The 22,696-nt window shown below is 34.4% G+C and overlaps 1 protein-coding gene across 1 annotated transcript; it reads right to left on the minus strand.

Annotated features, from left to right (window-relative positions):
* Positions 1–5,116: 5,116 nt before the first annotated feature.
* On the minus strand, positions 5,117–21,715 carry LOC107423378 (uncharacterized). Its single transcript, XM_060819875.1, has 5 exons — positions 21,500–21,715; positions 6,213–7,785; positions 5,967–6,094; positions 5,530–5,870; positions 5,117–5,396 (listed from the first exon to the last, which is right to left on the minus strand). The coding sequence occupies exons 1-5, from the start codon at positions 21,713–21,715 to the stop codon at positions 5,117–5,119; spliced, it is 2,538 nt and encodes an 845-aa protein (XP_060675858.1).
* Between the last annotated feature and the right edge of the window lie 981 nt (positions 21,716–22,696).

Here is a 22,696-nt window from a genome sequence, read left to right on the forward strand (position 1 = left end):
TGAAAGTTAGTCCTTTTCGCTTTTAGTGCCACAGAGAGAGAGAGAGAGAGAGAGAGAGAGAGAGAGAGAGTACCAATCAAAGAAATGGTGGGAAGGAGGGATATGGTAGATACTTTGGCTTTGGCGAGGAACTTCTTATTACTCGCTCCTTTATTGATAAAGTAAGTGGTGAATCAAAATACGATGCAGCTCAGGCTGGTTTGCGAGGGTCCAATTTAATGGAAAAGGCTGCCTTGTTTACGATTAAAGGAACTAAAATGGAAAGTACATGAATTAAAGGAATCACGCAAACTAAAATTATCAAACAGTAAGGCTTCTAACCTTTTTTATGACTCTAGGCATCAGATGAAAAATACACGCAAACTAAAAATATCAAACAATGAAGCTCCTAACCTTGTTTATGACTTTTGGCACCAAATTGAAAGTACATGAATTAAAAGATCAAAACTAAAAACATCAAACAATAAAAGCTCCTAACCTTGTTTATGACTCTAAGACACCAAATGGAAAGTACGAGAATTAAAAGAAAGAACCATGCAAACTAAAATTACAAACAATAAAGCTCCTTACCTCCAGCTGCAAGCTTGTGGACCACATGCAAAGCCTCTAAACAGATCCATGCAATCAGTTTCCACGTGCACATTATCTTTTCTTTTTTTTCTTTTTTTTTATTAATTTAACTATATAGTAATACAACATTGTATGAATATAAGGGGGTTTTTTTTTTAATCTTTTTGCATTATTTGATTAAAAAAATGTAATCTTTTTTTAACTTTTTCCCTTTTTTTTTTTTTTGGGTGGAAAAAAAGGTGTTACATGTTTCTACTGCATGAGAAATTATTTAATACATCATGTGTATTGACTTGGAAAATGATATAATGCACACATCCAATAATAATATGCCATATTTGAAAATTTTACATGTCATATTATTATCCAAGGGAGCAGGAATAAGAGATTTTAACACCGTTAGCCTTCCAATTTTCCACTTCCAGATATTTTGCAATTTTACAACACTGATAAGGAAGTTTCATTTATTATCCCACAAAAGAACCTAATTTATATTTTAAAATAATTAAATAAGCAATCCTCCAGAAATAATTTTAAAACCCTTAATTATAATTCCTCTTAGTATCAAAAATAAAATAAAATTAAAATTAAAAAATCCGATCCATATCACTTCGGCAAATCATCAACCTCATTCCAATTGAACTATATCCAAAAGAAAAAGAAAAATACAAATCAAAATATTTACGTCCTCTTTTGCTCACTAGGTTCTGCATAGGGGAGAACATTCATTCTTATTAAGCTTTTCTTTTTTGAAGATTCGATACAAGAAAATATCCCTTTAATCATGAGATGCAAATAAAGAGAATAGAATAAGAGGAAATTATGAATAGAAGTTGAGAAACTAACAGTGTTAAAATCGCTTTAATCTTGCTGGACTATAGTATGACATGTTTTATTTTAAAATATGGCATCTTCTCATTGGATGTGTGTACCACATCTTTTTCCAAGTAAATACACATGGTATCACTACTAAAAAAATGCCTTTTAACAACCATTAATTTGGTTGCAAAACATCCTATTTTGGTCGCCAGTGGCTTTTAGAGACCAAAAAACCGTGGTCACCACGTGGTCGCTTAAACGTCGTAATAGATTCTATTTAGTAACTAATATATGTTGGTTGCTAAATCAGTTGACGTTTTAGTGGCTAGTTTTTAAGGATTTTGTGACCATAAATTAGTCTTTAAAATGCCTTGAATATTAAAAAGGACACCAATTTTAAGCTTTTACCGACCAATTATAAAATATGAGCAACCAATATTTTGTCACTCAATGCTGTGTTGGTGACTATTTATGGTCACTTTAAGTATATATTTTAGTCATAAAAACTTATAACTTCATAACCAAAAAATGTTATGGGACCAATTATTAAAATATTCATGGCCAAAATTATGGTCACTAAAAACCGTATTCAATGACAAAATGTTCCAGTCATCAAAAGAGGTTTTGAACGACCATGTAGTTGGTTGCAAAAATATGGTTTTAGCAGCAATGTGATTTGGTTAAAGAATTTAGTTTCAACGACTTATTATTTGGTCCTTAAATAGCGTTTGAGTGACATTTTTGTAGTCACTAAAATTGTTGGTATAGTGGCTAGTTACAATTGGTGGTAAATTTTATTACTCTGTAACTATTATTTGGTCGTCGAGAAACCTTTCACTAACGAATGTTATGGTTAATAATAATAATCATTGCCAATTTGAAATGCATTTTAATGACAAAAATATTAGTCACTGTATCCCTTTTTCACTGTATACCAAAATAAAGGGCATTATCAATTACCAATATTGGGTTTCTATAAACCTTTAATTTGGTATCCATTGAATTGGTTGGTGAAATATAATTTGAGTGACCAATAGATTGGTAGTGAATTATGCTTATGAATGTTAATAAATATTAATAATATTGTATAATTTCAATTATATGTTTAACCAAAAAGTATAAAACTGATTATTTTATTATAAATTTCATTACATACATGAAATTGATATCACACTATATTTACATTACAAACACAAAATATTAAAGAAGAAAAAGCATCTGTATATAACATGAATAAAGCAAACAATATAATTTATACTTGTGAGATGCTACAATGTAATTTGAAAAGCACGCACCAATATCCATGGTTATTGTAATCGTACCATAAACTGTATCAACGCATGTTTGTTGTAATCATACCATCTCATTCTTAAATATAAAAAAACATTAAAAAAAATTGAAGACAAAATACAAACGAAACAAATTAGAAACAAATTACTAATTGATTGATATATTGGGGAAAAAAAATGTGCATAACTGATTCAGCTCCAATAGTATTCTATAATAAATATCCCTCACTTCCATTGAAATTCTCCAAGAACACTAAATGCATTTGTGAATATTTGACAAATAGAGGCAATAATAAAATTTAGGAAAAAAAAGACAAACTCTAAAAAATGCAATAATAATTTCACCAATAAAACATTTTTTATTAAGCCAATAACATTCATGATTGAGCATAAATTCACAAATGAAAATACATAATTAATTTTCAATCAAAACAAACTCTACACAAATATACAAGTAATTCTCAATGTAAAAATAACTTGCACAAGGTAAAATATTGAAGGAAATAGAATCACTGTTACTCTAAATATTATCATGAATTGGAATAAAAACAAATATACATATGTATATATATATATATATATTTATATTTTTATATATCTAATCCTCCTAATTCACTTTAAGAAATATCCTATTAGGATCATGTTTGGCACTGTAGATGTAATCAATTGCAACAAAAAAAAAAAAAAAAAGTACTCTTTTTTGTCATTAGGTGCTTGTCCAAGGTGGTAAGATGGTGCAATATATTTTATTATGATGACACCCCTGTTTTAAAAAATAAAAGCATATTGGAATTGATGATGACATAAAAATAAAGAAATTATTAAGTGAGAATATAAATATAAGTAATTAATATATGCAAATAAACCACATTCAAAAGACAGCGTAGGTTATATTAACCTATAGTTAAAATGGAGCATGATCAGCATAAACATGAATATAAATCATTACACAAATACAACAGTATGATGAAGAGAAATCATTACATAAATATAACAGTACAAGTAATTAGTATATGCAAAGTGAAGGAACTTTCTAATATGTCCAAGGTGATAACATGGTGCATTATAATCATATTGTGATAAAACTTTAAAGAATAAGAGTATATGTAAAGTGATGACAATAAAAACAAAAACGAATTATTAGCTGACAATATGAACATTCTGGACTTAATATATATATATAAATATATATATGCTAGTAAGCTATATTAAAAAAGCAACATATAGTTATATTAAATTAGTTTGAAATGGAGCATAATCATCTTTAACATGAACAGAAATCATTACATAGGAAACTGAAAAAAGGAAAAAAATATATATAGTTATTTATGCAAATGAGTCAGTATCCTCACCGGTTTCACCATTACTTAACAACTCATCTTCACTATCATTGTCGGTTTCCTCATTGTACTCCCCATTATCTTCATTCTCTGTGCCACTATCTGCATCTTCATAATCTTCACTCTCTGCACCACTATCTGCATCTTCAAAATCTCCACTCTCTGCATCACTATCTGCATCTTCATAGTTTGTTGCACTCTTCAAATTAATTTCTATTGGGTCAATATCTTCACAATTAAGACGTTCAATACCAATTGATTCAAATAAATTTTGAATGTCCATTGAATCATTTTCTTGATAAGCATCCAACTCATAAACTTCAAATGAATCACCATGATCATCACCTTCATCTAATCGGTCTGGAAAATCCCACAGATGACGGTGATGCACCTTTCGAACCACTTTCCAATGTTGGCCCATCTTGTAATCATCCACGTAAAACACTTGTTTAGCTTGTGAGGCAAGAACAAAAGGGTCGTTCTTATACCAATATGAAGTGACATTAATGCTTGTGATTTGAAACTCTGTGATCATCTTTTTCTTTTTCACATTTGTGTCAAACCATGCACATCTAAAAAGTACAACAGAGTGTTTGGACCTATAGTCTAACACAAGAATGTCTTCTATTACCCCATAAAAGTCACAAGATTCACCATCATGATCACCTACAACCCAAATTCCACAATTTTGAGTGACACACCTATCATCATGAACTTTTGTGCAATATCGAACTCCATTTACTACACATCCACTATATGATCTTATTCCATAATCAGGACCACATGCTAGTGAGTACAACTCATCAGTTACCATTGGATATTTATATCTACTGAAATATTTTATCTGTGAAAATGTAATTTTAATTAATTAACAATACTTACATATCAAGCTGGAATTTTACCTTTTATAACTAAAAAATACATACCCTTTGTTCAAACCATTGTGGAAATTCCTTTTCTTGTACCTACAGAATACTTGTGACACCCCTGTTTTGCAATAGTTTGGTGTGCTCACTGCAAAAATGTAATTTAATTAGAAGTATGGATTTATAATTTACTTATTTTGAACTTCAACTAATAATATATAAGTTTTGGTTCTTACTCAAAATATGGCTGCAACTCACAACAATTGTAAAGGATGTACCAATGAGCTTTTTTATAATCATCATCTTTCAGTTCAACAAATTGAGGTTTCCCCAACAAGTTCACAGGTTGAGTGAATACTGACAAAGTCGAAGCAATCTGATTCTCACCATCTTTATTACGTTCTAGCCGATTGAATCGAGTTTCAATACCATGAAGGTACATTGAACAATAAGTTAATGCCTCATTGACAACATAACCCTCTGCTATTGAACCTTCTGGATGAGCTTTATTTCTCACATATTTTTTCAATGTTCCCAAAGCTCTAATAATGAATGAAAAATATCATAAAAATAAAAAAAGTAAAAAAATTAAAAAATTAAAAGAATGTAAATTGATTGATCAACTTTAATAACCAAAGGCTTTACCTTTCAAAAGGATACATCCAACGAGTATGTACTGGTCCTGCCATTTTTGCCTCATATGGTAGGTGAACTGCTAGATGAACCATGATATCAAAAAAGGTTGGAGGGAATATTCTTTCCAATTTACACAATGTAAGTATTATCCCCTCTTGTAACATATCCAAGTCTGAAACAGATAAAGTTCGTGCACAAAGTTTTTGGAAGAACGTGCACATTTCAATAATTGTTCCACAAACATCTTTCTTAATGTAAGGTCTTATACCCACGAGAAAAAGTTGTTGCAAAAGAACATGACTATCATGAGTTTTCAAACCTGATATCTTACCATCCTTAATGTTCACATTCTTTGAAATATTAGCAGCATAGCCATCTGGAAATTTGACAGACTTCAAAAACTTACAAAACTCATGTTTTTCATCCCTTGTTAATGAAAAACATGCCAAAGGTTTCAAAACTTTACCGCCAGTTTCTTGTAAATGCAATTCTTTTCGAATTTTCAGATCCTTTAAATACACATGTGCCTTGTCAGTATCCTTCGACTTACCTTTGATGTCCAACATTATTCCAACTATATTATCACAAATGTTTTTTCTCAATATGCATCACATCCAAATTGTGCCGAAATTTTACTTTAGACCAATATTCTAGTTCAAAAAATATGCTTTTCCTTGTCCAATTTAATTCACAGGCAGCACGTTTTCTCTTTTTATCCACATTGTTAGGATGTTTCCCCGGTCTGCTCTCAATTGTCCTATCTAACTGTTGTAATATTTCAGCTCCTGAAAACTGCCTTGGAGCTAACCTTCGTTCAGGCTTTCCATCATATTGTCGATTATTTCTCCATGCATGATTTATGGATAAATATCGACGATGTCCCATGTAACAAATCTTACTTCTTAAAGCTTGGGAAGAAGTATCTTCATTACAAGTCGGACATGCTTTATATCCTTTAGTACTCCATCTAGAAAGTGTTCCATATGCTGGAAAGTCATGTATTGTCCACAACACTGCTGCATGCATTGTAAACCTCTCCTTTTTAGAGATGTCATAAGTGGTGACACCATATGTCCATAGATCTTTCAATTCATCAATCATAGGCCGTAAGTACACATCAATGTCTTTTCCAGGTGCCGTTGGGCCTGGTATTAATAATGACATCATCGAAAAAGTCTCTTTCATGCACTTCCAAGGTGGCAGGTTATAAGGCACTAACATCATTGGCCACATGCTATACGAAGTACTCATGTTACTAAAAGGATTAAATCCATCAGTGGCAGCACCTAGCCGGACATTACGAGGATCCATAACAAATATCGGATATTGTTCATCAAAGTGCTTCCATGCTTCTCCATCTGCTGGATGCCTCAATACTCCATTTGTGTTAGGATGCTTCTCTTTGTGCCATCTCATATCAATAGCAGTATGGCGATATGTAAATAATCTTTGCAATCTTGGAGTGATAGGAAAATATCGAAGCACCTTTTGAGGGATCCTTTTCCCCTCAGTACCTTGAAATTTATATCTCGGTTCAACACATATTGGACATTTATCCAATTCAGCTGATTCTTTCCAAAACAATGCACAATCCCATTTACAAGCATGAATCATTTCATATCCTAATCCAAGTGCATGAAGTGTACATTTTGCCTTGTAGTAAGACTTTGGCAATTTAGTACCCTCTGGAAGTGCTTCCTTGAGAAGTTCAAGCAATATATTAAATGACTTGTTACTCCAATGGTTTAAAGCTTTTATATGCATTAACCTGACCAAAAAAGTCAATGCAGAGAACTTTGTACACCCTGGATATAACTTGCTTTCAACTTTAGCAAATAATCCTGAAAATTCTTTATTTCTATGATCTTGATCTCCAATGTGACCTTCATATGCATCTACATCAATATCCATGTCACCTGCAGCATCTTGCAATGCTACCATCATATCATCATTATCATCTTCTTCCCTATCATGTTCAACAGCTTCATCATCTTCCTCAAAACCCATTTCAATACCTTGAAAATTCAATGCCTCTCCATGATAAATCCAACTGTGATAATCTGGTGAAAATCCTTTCACCCATAAATGTCGTTCAACTACACTTATATCTTGGAAATACACATTCCAACAATATCGACAAGGACATCTAGTCCTATTATCTTCATCTAAATGATGTTTAGCCAATTCAATAAATGATTTAACACCATTTGTGTATTCATCTGACAACTTATCATGACACCATATCCATTTTTTTTCCATAACTTCCTAGAAGAAACCAATAGTATAGTTATAAGGATATAATATATCAAGCACTTAAAATAACTTAACTTGTACAATATTGAAGCTAAAATGGGTTTAAGTGTCTCAATACACAGCAAGATAGCATTAAAGGACAGGAAATTAAAAGAATAATAAACTAGTTAACTAGCAAAAGGAGAACATATATTGCAATATTCATATACTCAAAGACATGAAATGGTCTATTTAAAAAAAAAAAAACAACAAAAAGAACAATGATAGGTATACTAAGCATTATTCATTCCACTAATATTTGTTTTTGGAGTATATTCATAGCCATCTAGAATTAACATTGATAATCAACTTCACTTTATCATAATAAAGATAAAACTTCAATGACCTTGTGTCCAGTGTGTTTTCTTATAGCATGATCCTTTTTAAATGTGACAGCAAGGTAGTGGAAGCACAATGTCAAGAGCTGCTAATATATATTTATGTATCACATAAAAATTATATGTATGTAGATATACTTTATTGAAAAAAATAAGAATAGAAATTTCCAGCTTACTAGGCATTAAGTTATGGCTAAACTGTGTGATATAGAGTTATCTTGTAACATAATATTTTAAATAGAATGTGGACAATGTTATTATGTTTCTATGATGACTTGGTTTACAAGCTGATTTGGAGTTTGGCAAGTATCCCTACATTTGGAATTGTGAAAAATTTACGGGTTTAATTGGATGGAATAAACCCGGTGGTATTTATAAGATATTGAGATTTGAAAATAAAAATATTGATTTTATGTCCAATCCATTGGAAGGTCCGATAGGGTTTCTCTGGGATCAGCATTCCAAATGAATAACAGGAATCAGTGCATAATTAATAACTAAATGTCCAATACAGTATACAGAGCATTATACAAATAAATGTGGAATTAATACAATGTCAGATAAAGAAGCAATACAAGATGGAGAGGAAAAGGGGAAGAAATGCTTCCTGGATTTTCGGCAATGAACTGAGATGTCGGGCTCGCCCTGGATGATCAACGTCTCCCAACCTGGACCTAGAGGAATGAAATTTAAAAATATGATATGCTAATCATCTCAGTGAGTGACCCTATCAACTGTACAATTATAATAGTAACGAAAATTATAGTACACTTGATTAATTAAGAATAAATAAGTAAATAAATAATAATTAATTGGAAATAATATTTTCTCTCAAAACCCTCACTATTCACTTCGTTGGAAAGGTTCCCCTTTTAAAATATTTTCGCAAAACCAGTTATTTGTATTCCCCGAAAACCAAGGAAACAATTAGTTAACTAAATTTCGAATAAAATACAAGAATTTAAGGATCCAAATTTATAATGGAAAAAATAGAATAAGACACCATTGGATACAATAAATAAAATCATAAATAATACTTATATTAAAGAAATTTGGCATAAGAACAAAAATAAATCCAATATTTTATGCCCCACAAATCAAGTAATAATTAATTTAATAAATAATTAAACAATCCAAATACCAATAAAATGTAATGAAATATAATAAAATAAATTTGGAATACTTGCATGAAAGAAATATAACATAAAAAAAGAATTCAATATATAATTCATATAATTTGATTAAATAAATTAAGATAAACAGCATCAAAAGTATAATTTAAATGATTATAAATAGATGATAAAACAAATTAAATGCACTTAATTTAAATAGGATTTTAAAACCTTTAGGGTTTGAAATTTTTATCTGAAAATTTATACTTGACGCACCACACTATATACCAGTGATGCCCTCCGATACCCAGCGTCCCGAGCACCGTCCGGCGGGAGATTAAAGAGAGAAACTTGCATACGATTGCATCGGCGTCCCGACAACGCCGCTACTTGAACCGTCATCCCGGCCATGGAGGGGGGCGGCTTATGTGCACTATATAAAACTTGCCTGCCCTCGGTCCAATGGTAACTCACGGGAGATATTATAACTTGCGCGCTCATCCACATATACAGTACAGAACACCAGTACTGTATGAGTGCGTCTAAAATAAATAACCAAATTTTATTATAAAAAGATACGCAATACGTAATTTTTTTCCAAAATTCACCGTGGGAATTATACCATTTTTCGAACTCAACCTCCCACATTTTTCTTTAACATTTCCAGCATAAAATCCACCGATAACAATATACAAATAATTTTTCCCCAAATCATAAAATCAATTAAATAATATTCCAAGGCATAATTATACAATTTGAAACCACCAAACTTAAACCAATATTTCCTTGAAATATTTAAAATCAAATCATGCCCAAAAATAATATTAAAACCACCTGAATTTCATATATAATTTAATTCCACAAATCCTCAATACCATAAAATAATTTCCACAATGCATAAATTTATATAAATGCATTTTTTATTAATCAAAATAAATTCACAAATAAATTCCGCGATAAATCAAATAATAATACTTTTAAATATTAATTCCTCTCAATAACAAATACATAAAAAAATATTTATCAAATATTTAATTATAAAATATTCCAACAATAAAATTTGATAATAATTGCCAAAATCTCAAATTCCTTAAAGCCAAAATATTTATGATGCACAAATATTTAATTCCATTCAATTTTGGCATCAAAATTCCAAATATAAATTTACTAAATATTCAACACATCAAACATAATTTCCAAATAATCAATTAACACAAAATATATAATTAATCACCCAAAATAATTTTGAAGGTGGGTCACTCACCTCGAGCACGCAATTAAACCATGATCCACCATAGGATCGATTCGTCAATCCACACGTGCTCCTAAAATAACAATTTACACACAATCAAATAAAATAATATTTTATTCGGGTAAATAATACCCTGTACCCGAGGAGTTTAACACAAACGTTAACAAAAATTGACGAGTAATATACCGAATCGAAGCTTGAGTGACGAGGATTATGAATCTAATCTTACTTCTCGGAGATCGGACCGGTGGTGGCTGGAATCTTGTCGTAAAACTCTCGGCCTTTAGAGCCTCGATTCTCCCAAACCGTCGCGAATTGGAGGAAAAGGACCCGGATATGAGTTTAGGGGGTCAGAATTAGTGGGGAAGGACCGGCGGTACAACTGGGTACTCGCTGGAACTGGATTTTCCAGCGAGCCGCCCAATCCCACCAGAAACCGTCACCGCCGGTGGCGCATCCGGTGGCTAGTGGCCGAGATTTTTGGAGGTTTTGTAGATCAAGGGGAGAGGGTTCCAACGGGACCAGCGGTGAGGCAAACGGAGGCCGGACGGTGAAGAGATCCGGGTTTGAAGATTTTCGGCCCCTCGTCGAAAAATACTCCGATCCCCGGCGCAACAGAGGTCCTGTAGTAGTGAAATTTGGTGGGCTGGCCAGAAATGAGAAGGTGGTGAGGGGTGGCTGGAGCGTGTGGCCTGAAAATGGCTGGAAATGGGTCAAACGGCGGTGGCCGGTGGTGGAAGGGAAAAATGGCCGTCGCCGGAAAACACTCCGATCTTGGTGCGTTACTGGCTGGTTGGCCGTGAGATTTGGGTGGCCGGTCGGAACTGGGGAGGCGGAGTCAGTGGGGTGGCGCGTGTGGCCCTCCGGTGGTGGCCGATTTTTCTCCCCCTTTCTTTCTCTCTCCTCCTTCTCTTTTTCTCTCTTCACCCCCCCCCCCCTCTCTTTTCTCCCACCCCACCTAAGAAAAACCATGTGGGTGCCACTGTGCACTCATAGGAACAGCTGAGATCATGACACGTGGTGTTTCATTGTTCACCGATCCTAAAATATTAAAATATTACGGTATTCGGAAAACTTCGCATGTCCATAACTTTCAAACCACATATCCAAATCGGATGTGCCACTAGTCTACGGATTCGTATCGATGAGTACTTCACAACCATGCATGAGTCAAAGCTCACTTTGCATGAATAAAAAGTCAACTCCGGCATCCCTTGGACAATTTGGACCTCAACTTGTTTTGCTCATAACTTTCAAACCGTAGCTCCATTTTCGATGTGCTACCAGTCTAAGAACTCGTGCCAACATGCACTTCGTAATGGTACCTCAGTCAACCTAAATTTCCATCCAAGTCAAAAAGTCAACTTTTGACCCATTCGGTCAACGGTCAATGGTCAACCTCGGTTAAAGTTGAAAAATTTTCGTTGTACTTTGGGACGGGGTGTTACATTATGGGGTTGTCCTGTGATTGCCATCGGATGAGGGTAGGCCTCCCCTCCATGGCTGGGACGCCTGTTAGCAGCGGCGCGGTGGGACGCCACGCGACCGTATGCTGGTTTCTCTCTTTAACCTCCTGTCGGGCGGTGCTCGGGATGCTGGGTACCGTTGGTGCCACTGGTATATAATGGGTGCATCAAGTGGTTTTCAGAACATGGTTTTTAAAATAAATATTTTGAGATTATATTTAAATTAGAATGTATTTAATGTTGTTTTTATTATTTATTTCAATTGGATATTTGAATACAAATTTTATGGGATTTTATTATGTTTTTAATTACCTATTTATATTAATGTTTTAACAATGTATTTTATCTTGATTTTACTATTTATATTGATTTGATGATTTTAAAGAGATCTTACTATGTTCTTACCATTTATTTTGAATAGAGGTTTTAATTTGATTTAATTTTTTCCTTTGCTTAATTGTTCAATAAATTGATTTATTTTAATTACTTAATTATTCTATGAATTGTTTTAATGTGAGTTTTATTAATATTTTGGTATTAATTGTTATGACATGCATTAACTATTTAGTAATTGTTATAAGTTATTTTTATTTCAATTTATTTTATTATAAATTTGTATTCTTGAATTATCGTATTTTATTAGAAAACTATTGATTAATTGTTTTCTTGGTTTTCGTGTACTATAATTATTATTACTATTCTAATTGTATATTAGATTGGGTTACTCACTGAGATGATTAGCATCTCATATTTTTAAATTCTGTTCCCCTAGGCCCAAGTTGGGAGACGTTGATCGTCCAGGGCGAGCCCGACGTCTCAATTCATTGCCGAAAGTCCAAGAAGCATTTCCTCCCTTTTTCCTCTCCATCTTGTATTGCATTCTTTATCTAACATTGTATTAATTTCGTACTTATGTGTATAATACTCTGTATATTGTATTGGACACATTTTATTAAATACTACATTAATTCCCTGTTATTATTTTGGAGTGCTGTAAATTGTGGAATTATAATGTAGTAATGTGGGAGAAATAAGGTGGTGTATATAGAAGTGTGTTTTTAGTGGTGGAAAATTTTGGTAAGTCCAACCCTTAGGGAGGTTCTGCTGGATTTTCCATTGGAGGGTCTGATAGGGTTTCCTTGGGATCAGGGCTTGTTTAGGATTCCAGTGAGGAATTTTGGACGGGTCCTGACACTAACAGTGTTAAAATCGCTTTAATCTTACTGGACTATAGTATGACATGTTTTATTTTAAAATATGGCATCTTCTCATTGTATGTGTGTACCACATCATTTTCCAAGTAAATACACATGGTATATTGAATATTTCTCCTATGTAAACCATTAGTAGAGGTCCTTTCTGCTCAATAGCAATATGTAAATTCTGCTTAAACTTTCGTATATTTCATTCTTACAAACCATATCTTATAAAATGTTAATCCACTAATCTTGGTATAAAAATAACCGTTCCTATACGTACATCTTGGGATGCCTATTATATTGGTATTATGACAACCAATGTGGATAGCTGCAAGAGACTAGCAGGCTATCTGGTATTCAATCCTACATCGTCCAAGTGTGGTATAAGGAATGATTCAAATATAACGATTTGAAAATTCTTTAAAGTTATGTAACAGCCCAGACCACCCGCATGTGATATTGTCCGCTTTGGGCCCAGATCGCATGGTTTTGTCAAAACATGTCACTAGGGAAAGGTATCGACACCACCTTATAAGGCATGCTTCGTTCCCCTTTCCAACTGATGTGGGACTTCCAAGGAAAAATAGTTCAAAGATAGGTGATCTCTTGGGAAGCCTTGAATAAAAAACTTTATGCATGTACATAGTCAGAAGTGTCTCAGCGAGGACTCTAGGCCCCAAGGGGGTGGACTATGACACGCTAGGCCCCAATGAAGGTGGATTGTGATCATCAATGTGGAGAGGTGTAGGAGATACTAATAGACTACCTAGTGACCAATCCTACGTTGCTCGAGGTGTGGTATAAGAGATGGTTCAAATGTAATGATAATCAATCTCATAATACCAATGCCTTTTCAAAATAGTTGATGACTTGGGTGTGGTATGAGAGATGGTTCAAATGTAATGATAATCGATCTCATAATACCAAGGCCTTTTCGAAATAGTTGATGACTTCGAGATTCGAAAGAGCTCCAAAGTTAAGTGTGCTCAAGTGAGAGCAATCCAAGGATGTGTAACTTTCTAGAATGCCTTAAACAAACAACCGTATACCGAGTGTCGTAACTAAATTTGGGAAAATATCGACAGAGAGTAATAGGTCCATCAATAGATGAAGTTAGGTATGATCAGGCAAGAGTAATTCAAGGATGTGTAACCTCTTAAGACGCCAGGCCTAAAGGGGGGGTAGATTGTGACTATCAATGTGGGCAGGTGCAAAAGGTACTGGTAGACTGTAACACCCCGTCCCAAAGTACGTCGGAATTTTTGTACGTTGATCGAGGTTGACTGTTGACAGAGAGGATCAAAATTTTGACATTTTGTTTCGGGTGGAATTTTGCATTGGCCGAGGCACCATTGCAAAGTACATGTCATCCTAAGTTTATAGACTAGTAGCAAGTTGAAATCGAAGCTACCGTTTGAAAGTTATGAGCAAAACAAGTTGAGGTCCAAATTGTCCAAGGGGTGCCGGAGTTGACATTTTGTTCGGGCAAAGTTGAGCTTGACTCATGCATGGTTGTAAAGTACTCATCGATACGAGTTCATAGAATTGCGGCACGCTTGATTTGGACATGTGGTTTGAAAGTTACTGACCTGTGAAGTTTTTCCGAGACAGCATTTACTACTCATGGATCTGTATGTGTGTGAACAGTGATGCCACGTGTAGAAAAAGTGGACCCACCGTGAGTGCACAATGGCACCCATGGGCATTTTGACTGGTTGAGAAGGGGAGGGAGGAGAGAGAAAGAGAAAGAAAAAGGGGAAGGACCGTTCACCCATTTCTGGCCACCAGAACAGTACACGTGCCTAACCACCATGACTCACCCATCAAAACCGGCCCGCCAGCCAAAAATCACGGCCAGATCGTCGGCGACGTGCTCAGATCAGGGTGTTTTCCAATGACCGGCCTGTTTCCTTCTCTGGTTGATTTCTCCCCGATCTGACCTCCATTTGCCTCACTGCCGGTCCCATCCGTTTGCCAATCCTCCGATCTGTATTTCCTCTAAAAATCACGACCAGTGGCCACCGGACGCGCCGTCAGAGGTGACGGGTTCCGGTGACCATCGTGGCTAGTCGGGAAATCGACTTTTTGGCAAGTTCCCAGTTCCACCGCCCATCCTTTCCCACTAGTTTCGACCCCCTGAACCCAGATCTGAGGTCGGTTTCCTCCAACTTGTGGCGGTTTGTTAGATCTAAGGATCCAAAACCCAACACCTTTCTGACAAGATTCCGACCACCTCGGGTCCGATCTCCGGAAAGTAAGACCAGATTCGTATTCCTCGTTTCACAAGCTTTGATTCGGTATATTACTCATAAATTTTGGTTGTCATTTGTGTTCGCTCTCCAAGTACCCATTTGGGAGTTACCCGATTAAAATATTAAAATAATTAGTTTTGTGTATTGTGGATATTTTAGGTGCATGTGTGGGTATTGGAGTTGATCCTGCAGAGGATCTCAATTGATACACATGCTTGAGGTGAGTGATCCACCTTCAAAATTATTTTGGGATGCTAAAATATATGTATTTTGTGTTAATTGGTTATTTGAAAAATATGTTTTATGTGTTGAATATTTAGTAAATTTATATTTGGAATCTTGATGCCAAAATTGAATAAATTATAATTATTTGTGCATCAAAAAATATTTTGATTTCAAGAATTTTATGGATATGGGATTTTATTAATAATTGTTAAATTTTATTGGTAGACGTTTTTCCGAAACGAGCTTGATCTTCGTTGCTTTCGTATTTCGAGGAGTTCTCTTTCTTTACATTTATTTCTATTGTAGTATTTCTTTCGTCCTTTGTTGTATAGCTTCCATACTTAATTGTACCCTATGATGCTCTTTATACTGTATTGGATAGATTTTATTAAATACTGCATTAGTTCCCTGTTTAATTTATGGAAATGCTGTTTATTGTGGAATTAAATTATAGTAAAGTGGAGGAATAAGGCGGTATATATATATAAGTGTATTTTCAGCGCAGGAAATTTGTGGTAAGTCCAACCCTTAGGGGAGGCTCTGCCGGATTTTCCATTGGAAGGTCTGGTAGGGTTTACCTAGGATCAGGGCTTGTCTAGGATTCCGGTGAGGGATCTTGGATGGGTCCTGACATAGACTATCTAGTGACCAATCCTACATTGCTTGAGGTGAGATATGGGAGATGGTTCAAATGTAATGATAATCAATCTCATAACACTAAGGCCTTTTCAAAATAGTTGGCTTCAAGATTCAAAAGAACTCCGAAGCAAGTGTACTTAAGTGAGAGTAATCCATGGATGTGTAACTTTTTTGGGAAGCATTAATCAAAAACCATATACCAAATGTTGTAGCTAAATTAAGGACAATATCGGCAGAGAGTAATAGGTCCATCATGATGAGACAAGAGTAGTTCAAGGATGTGTAACCTCTTATGGAGCCATTTGATATGGCTAAATTGGGAACAATATTGACAGAAAGTGACAGGTCCGTCAGTAGAGGCGAGACTAGTCCAAGAATAAGTAACCTCCTGGGAAGCCTTGAACAAAAAATATCGAGTTAAGCTTGTTCAGGTGAGAGTAGCTCAAAGACCAAGTCAAGTGTGCAACTAAATTGGGGACAATATTGGTAGAAAGTGATAGGTCCATCAGTGGAGGCTAGAATAGTCCAAGAATGGATGACCTCCTAGAAAGCCATGAACAAAAAATCGCACACCTAGTTAAGCGTGATCGGGCTAAAGTAGCTCAAAGACCAAGTTAAGCATGCTCAAGCAAGAGTAATTCAAAGATGGATGACTCTTGGGAAGCCCTAAATAAAAAACCCCATATTGAGTTAAGTATGCTCAAGTGATTAGTTCAATGAATGATAACTTTCTGGGAAGATCTAAACAAAAGATCCTATATCAAGTCCACCAGTAGAGGCGGAGTGTTATAGGTATAGACTGTAAAGAAGTCTACTAGTCAATTTGGTGTCAAAGGCTTAAATATTGTGTAAATCCCATACTAGCAATGGTTAAGTGGAAAAGGTAAAATGTACTGTTTCCCTTTTTTTAATTTATTTTTTTCCATTATTGTTGTTGCCACTCTTGAGTTGCATTAACTGTGAAGTGCATAGTTTGGGACGAAAATACGGTGTTCAAGTTTCAGATATTTGTCAGCCAATGAGTTGGATTTGATCTGAAGTGCTCAGATTGCTCCATTCCAGTAGTTGAATTCATTAGCAGCAAAAGAGGTGAAATTACTGTCATAGATCTTTGTTTCCTATATCCCCTATTCTCATATGCTTGAGATATTTGTGTCTATTAGAGTGCACAAAATGTTTTGAGAATAAAACAACAAAAAATGATTACATTGGATAGCTAAAAGAGACACGACAATATATATGTTGGATAATATGCAAAAACGTATTTAAAATTGGAGACTTGGATAAAATGGAGACGTGGACCCAAGACAATACAATTGAGAGGAAGAGAATTAAAGTTCCCTCTTCTTTACAAAATGGGGTCAAGTTTTACAATAAGTGTAACACCCCATCCCGAAGCACACCGGAAATTTCTCAAATTTGACCAAGGTTGACCGGGTTTGACCGTCGTTGACCGAGAAGGGGTGAAATGTTGACTTTTTGCTCCTGATGGAATTTCACATTGACCAAGCTACTGTTAAAAAGTACACATTGGCACGAGTTCATAGACTAGTAGCACATCGAAAATGGAGCTACGGTTTGAAAGTTATGAGCAAAACAAGTTGAGGTCCAAACTGTCCAAGGGGTGCCAGAGTTGACTTTTTGTTTATGCAAAGTTAAGCTTTGACTCATGCATGGTTGTGAAGTACTCATGGATACGAGTCCATAGACTAGCAGTACACCTGATTTGGACATTTTGTTGAAAAGTTATGGACCTGCGAAATTTTTCAAATACAGTATTATTTTAATATTATTTTTTTAAATATGTAAACAGTGTGCCATGTGTGACTTAATAACGGGTGCCATGTGCCACAATGAGGAGATGCCACATGTCAACCATATTAAATACTATATTATATTAATATTATTTATTTATTTTATTATTTTATTATTTTATTATTTTTATTATTTTATTATTATTATAAAAAACATTTTCTTTTTTTCCTCACGTGGGGAAACACCCACGAAAAATAGCTTTCTTTTTCTTTTTCTTTTCTTTTTTCCTTCTTCTTCTTCTTCTTCTTCCTTCTTCCTTCTTCCTTCCTTCTCCCTCTCGGCTCCATCCCGTTTCTCCCTTTTTTCAACCATATGAAGCCACACGCAATTGATGGGGAGGAAGAAGGGGAAGATTCTAGCCAGCAGTGTGAAAATGGTGGCCAACCATCGCCGGATGCGGCCGAATCAGGCTTCGTTGCCGGCGATGGCAAGGTTGGCTTCGTCAGCGATCTGGCCACCACCCGGCCAAATTGATACTCCTTTCCATCTATTTTGGAACTCCTGAGCTCGATTTTGAGGTCCATTCAGCTCAATTCCTAGTCATTTGGGAGATACGACAAGTTGAAGTTCGGCAGAAACTTCCCATCCATTCTGCCGGTCCCTGCTGATCAAATTGGGTCCAATGAAGGTCGGTAATGTGATCCTCGTCTCCTTAGCTTTGCATAGGCACCTTATTTGTGAATTTTGGACACCGTTTGTGTTAAACTCTCCCGGATACCAGGTATTATTTATCCGAATAAAATATTAATTTATTTGAGTTGTGTAATATTGTTGTTCTAAGCGCATGTGTGAGTCATGGAATTAATCCCATGGAGGATCTTGGATTAGTTGCGTGCTCGAGGTGAGTGACCCACCTTCAAATTTATTTTGGGATATTAAAATATATATATTTTGTGGTAATTGGTTATTTGAAGAAGATGTTTTATGTGTTAAATATTTAGTAAATTTATATTTGGAATTTTGATTCCAAAATTGAATAGAATTAAATATTTGTGCATTGTAAAATATTTTGGTTTTAAGGAATTTGAGATTTTGGTAATTATTATCAAATTTCATTGTTGGAATATTTCATAATTGAATATTTCAAAAATATGTTTATGTATTTGATATTAAGAGAATTTCTATATAGAATTATATTGCCAATTTGTGATAATTTTTTTTATATATGTGTTTTGGTGCAAAAATACATTTTGGGACTTAAGATTCATGGGTTAAAGTTTGATTTAAATTATTGTTAAGTTTAATGTTGGCATTATGATGGTGATTTATATGAATTTAATTGCACTTGGATTTGATATAGTTTTTATTATCATTTTTGGTACAGCTTGATTTTAAGGATTTGAAGAAAAATATTTGTTTTAAAAGTATTATGCTTCAAAAATATTTTTATGCATTTAAATATTATGGAATTGATTTATTTATGGTGAAAGTGATGGATTTTAAAGTGATGGATTTATAATGAGGATTAAAGAAAAAATGTGAGATTGTGAATTTAAAAAATGGTATAATTCCCACGGTGAATTTTGGGAAAATTGGATATTTTAATAATAAACTTGGTTATTTGTTTTAGACGCACTCATACAGTACTGGTGTTCTGTAGTATATATGTGGATGAGCGTGCAAGTTATAATGTCTCCTGTGAGTTGCCATTGCACCGAGGGCAGGCAAGTTCTATATGGTGCACATAAGCCGCCCCCCTCCATGGCCGGGATGATGGTTTAAGCAGCGGTGCTGTCGGGACGCCGAAGCGACCGTATACAAGTTTCTCTCTTTAATCTCCCGGCAGATGGTGCTCGGGACGTTGGGTATCATAGGGCATCACTGGTATATAGTGTGGTGCGTCAAGTATTATTTTTCTGATATAAGTTTCAAATCCTAAAGTTTGAAAGCCGTATTTAAATTAAATGTATTTAATTTGTTTATTTACCTATTTCCAATTAGTATTTTCTAAAATGTATTTATTCATATTTGATGTCATTTATTTTAAATTAATATTTTTTTAAAATGCATCTTGCCATAAAAATATTATATAGATTGGTTGAATATTTCAAAATGAATATTATAATATTTTACCATTTATTTTACAGGATTGTTTGTAATTATTTAAATTATATTTTTGACACTGTTTATTTTAGTTCATTAAATCAAATGTTACGAATAATGTATTGAATTTCACTTTTATATTATATTTCTTTTATGCAAGTATTCTAAATTTATTTTATTATATTTCATTATATTTTATTCGTATTTGGAATATTTAATTATTTATTAAATTAATTACTCCTTGATTTTTGGGGCATAAAAGATTGGATTTTGTGAAAATGTTTTAAAAAGGGAAACCTTTCCAACGGAGTGAATGGTGAGGGTTTTGAGAGGAAATATTATTTCAATTAATTATTATTTATTTACTCACTTATTCTTAATTAATCAAGTGTACTATAATTATTATTACTATTATAATTGTATATTAGATTGGGTTACTCACTAAGATGATTAGCATCTCATATTTTTAAATTCCGTTCCCCTAGGTACAAGGATTGGGAGACGTTGATCGTCCGGGACAAGCCCGACGTCTCAGTTCATTGCCGAAAGTCCAAGAAGCATTTCCTCCCTTTTTCCTCTCCATCTTGTATTACTTCTTTATCTGTCATTGTATTAAAGTTATATTTATTTGCATAATGCTCTGTATACTGTATTGGACACATTTTGTTAAATACTACATTAATTCCCTGTTATTACTTTGGAGTGCTATAAATTGTGGAAACAAATTGTACTAATGTGCGAGGAATAAGGTGGTGCATATAGAAGTGTGTTTTCGTGCAAGGAATTTGTGGTAAGTCCAACCCTTAGGGGAGGTTCTGCCGGATTTTCCATTGGAGGATCCGATAGGGTTTCATTGGGATCAGGGCTTATCTAGGGTTCTGGTGAGGAATTTTGGACGAGTCCTGACAATAAGCCTATATGCATATGTATAGAGGAGAAGAGGTGGTGGAATTCAAATTGAAATTGAATTCTCCTTTGGTGGAGTTTAACTTGAAATTAAATTCTTCTAAGATAGAGTTCAAACGGAACTTGACTTCTCCTTAGTAGTAAAGTTCAAATTGAATTTGTCCTCTCTTCCACTTAGTCAACAAAAATGGCTTAATGGATAAGGCCACTGATGCTTCCTTGCTTAAGTCATCCTCTCATCCTTTTACAAACACTTTGCCATGAAATTACAAATTATTATTATAATAATTATTGTTTCACTTTTTAACACCCTCTCTTAATTTGTAATTTTGGCAAAGCTCTTGAAGTCTTCTAGCTTTTTTGTTGTTATTGGCTTTGTAAGAATTATTCGTCGCATCTTCTTTGTATTTAGTTTTACAAATCCATTTGAGTCCAATAACGTCCTTGCCTTCAAGTAGATCCACCAGTTCCCACATATCATTCTTTTCAATTGTTGCAATGTATTCATCCCTTGCTTTAATCCAGATATCTTCTTTTATTGCTTCTTCAAAATTTTGATGCTCACATGCAAAAAATGCAATATTAGTAGATTCATAGATATCTACGAGTGAGCGTACCTTTCTTGGTGGTGATTCATCATCTAAAGATATATCCATTCCTTAGATTGGGCTTGGAGATTCTTGACGACTTGTGCTTGGACCAGCGTCCTGAATTGGTTAAGAATCTGACTTATCCTGAATAGGAATTTCTTCAAATATTTCTACTCCTGTTTTGGGAGTGCTTTCCCGATTCCATGCAGCTGATTCGTCAAAGATAACATCTCTAGAAATTATCAGTTTAGTTGTTTTTGGATTGTATAGACAATAATCTTTTGACTCACTGCTGTATCCGAGGCATATATATTTCTCTCCTTTTTCATCAAATTTTTCTCTGTATTGTGAAGGGACATGTGCATAAGCTATGCATCCAAATACTTTGAAAAGTTGTACCTGGGGCTTTTGTTTGTTCCATTCTTCATATGGAGTCTTGTTCAAGATAGCTTTTGTTGTAAATCTATTCAAAATGTAAATGGCAGTGTTGACGGCTTTTGCCCAATAGTCATTTGGAAGGCCTTTCTCCTTTAGCATGCTTTTAGTCATTTCTGCAATTGTTCCATTTTTTTCTTTCTGCTACACCATTTTGCTGCAGGGTGTGCCGAACAGTGAGCTGTCTTTGAACTCCTTTTTTCTTGCAGTACTACATAAAAGGTTTAGAAATGAATTCTCCACCACGATCTGTTCAAAGTGTCTTCGGTGGCTTTCCTACTTGCTTTTCTACAAGTGCCTTGAATTCTTGGAATACCGAAAAAAGTCTGACTTTTCTTTCAAAAAATGTACCCACATCATTCGGGTATAATCATCAACAAACAGAAGGAAGTACCTTCTTCCATTCAGAGATGGAGTTCGAGTTGGTCCAAAAATATCAAAATGTACCAACTCTAATGGTGCCTTTGCTCTTCAAGTATTTTTGGGAAATGGCAATCTATGCATTTTTCCATATATGAATCCCTCACAGACTATCTATGTGGGGAATATGAGGTAGGCCCAAAACCATTATAATTTAAATGCCCATATCTTAAATGCCAAAAGTATGACATC

The sequence above is a fragment of the Ziziphus jujuba genome, chromosome 8, assembly GCF_031755915.1.
Source record: "Ziziphus jujuba cultivar Dongzao chromosome 8, ASM3175591v1".
NCBI classification, from domain to species: Eukaryota; Viridiplantae; Streptophyta; class Magnoliopsida; order Rosales; family Rhamnaceae; genus Ziziphus; species Ziziphus jujuba.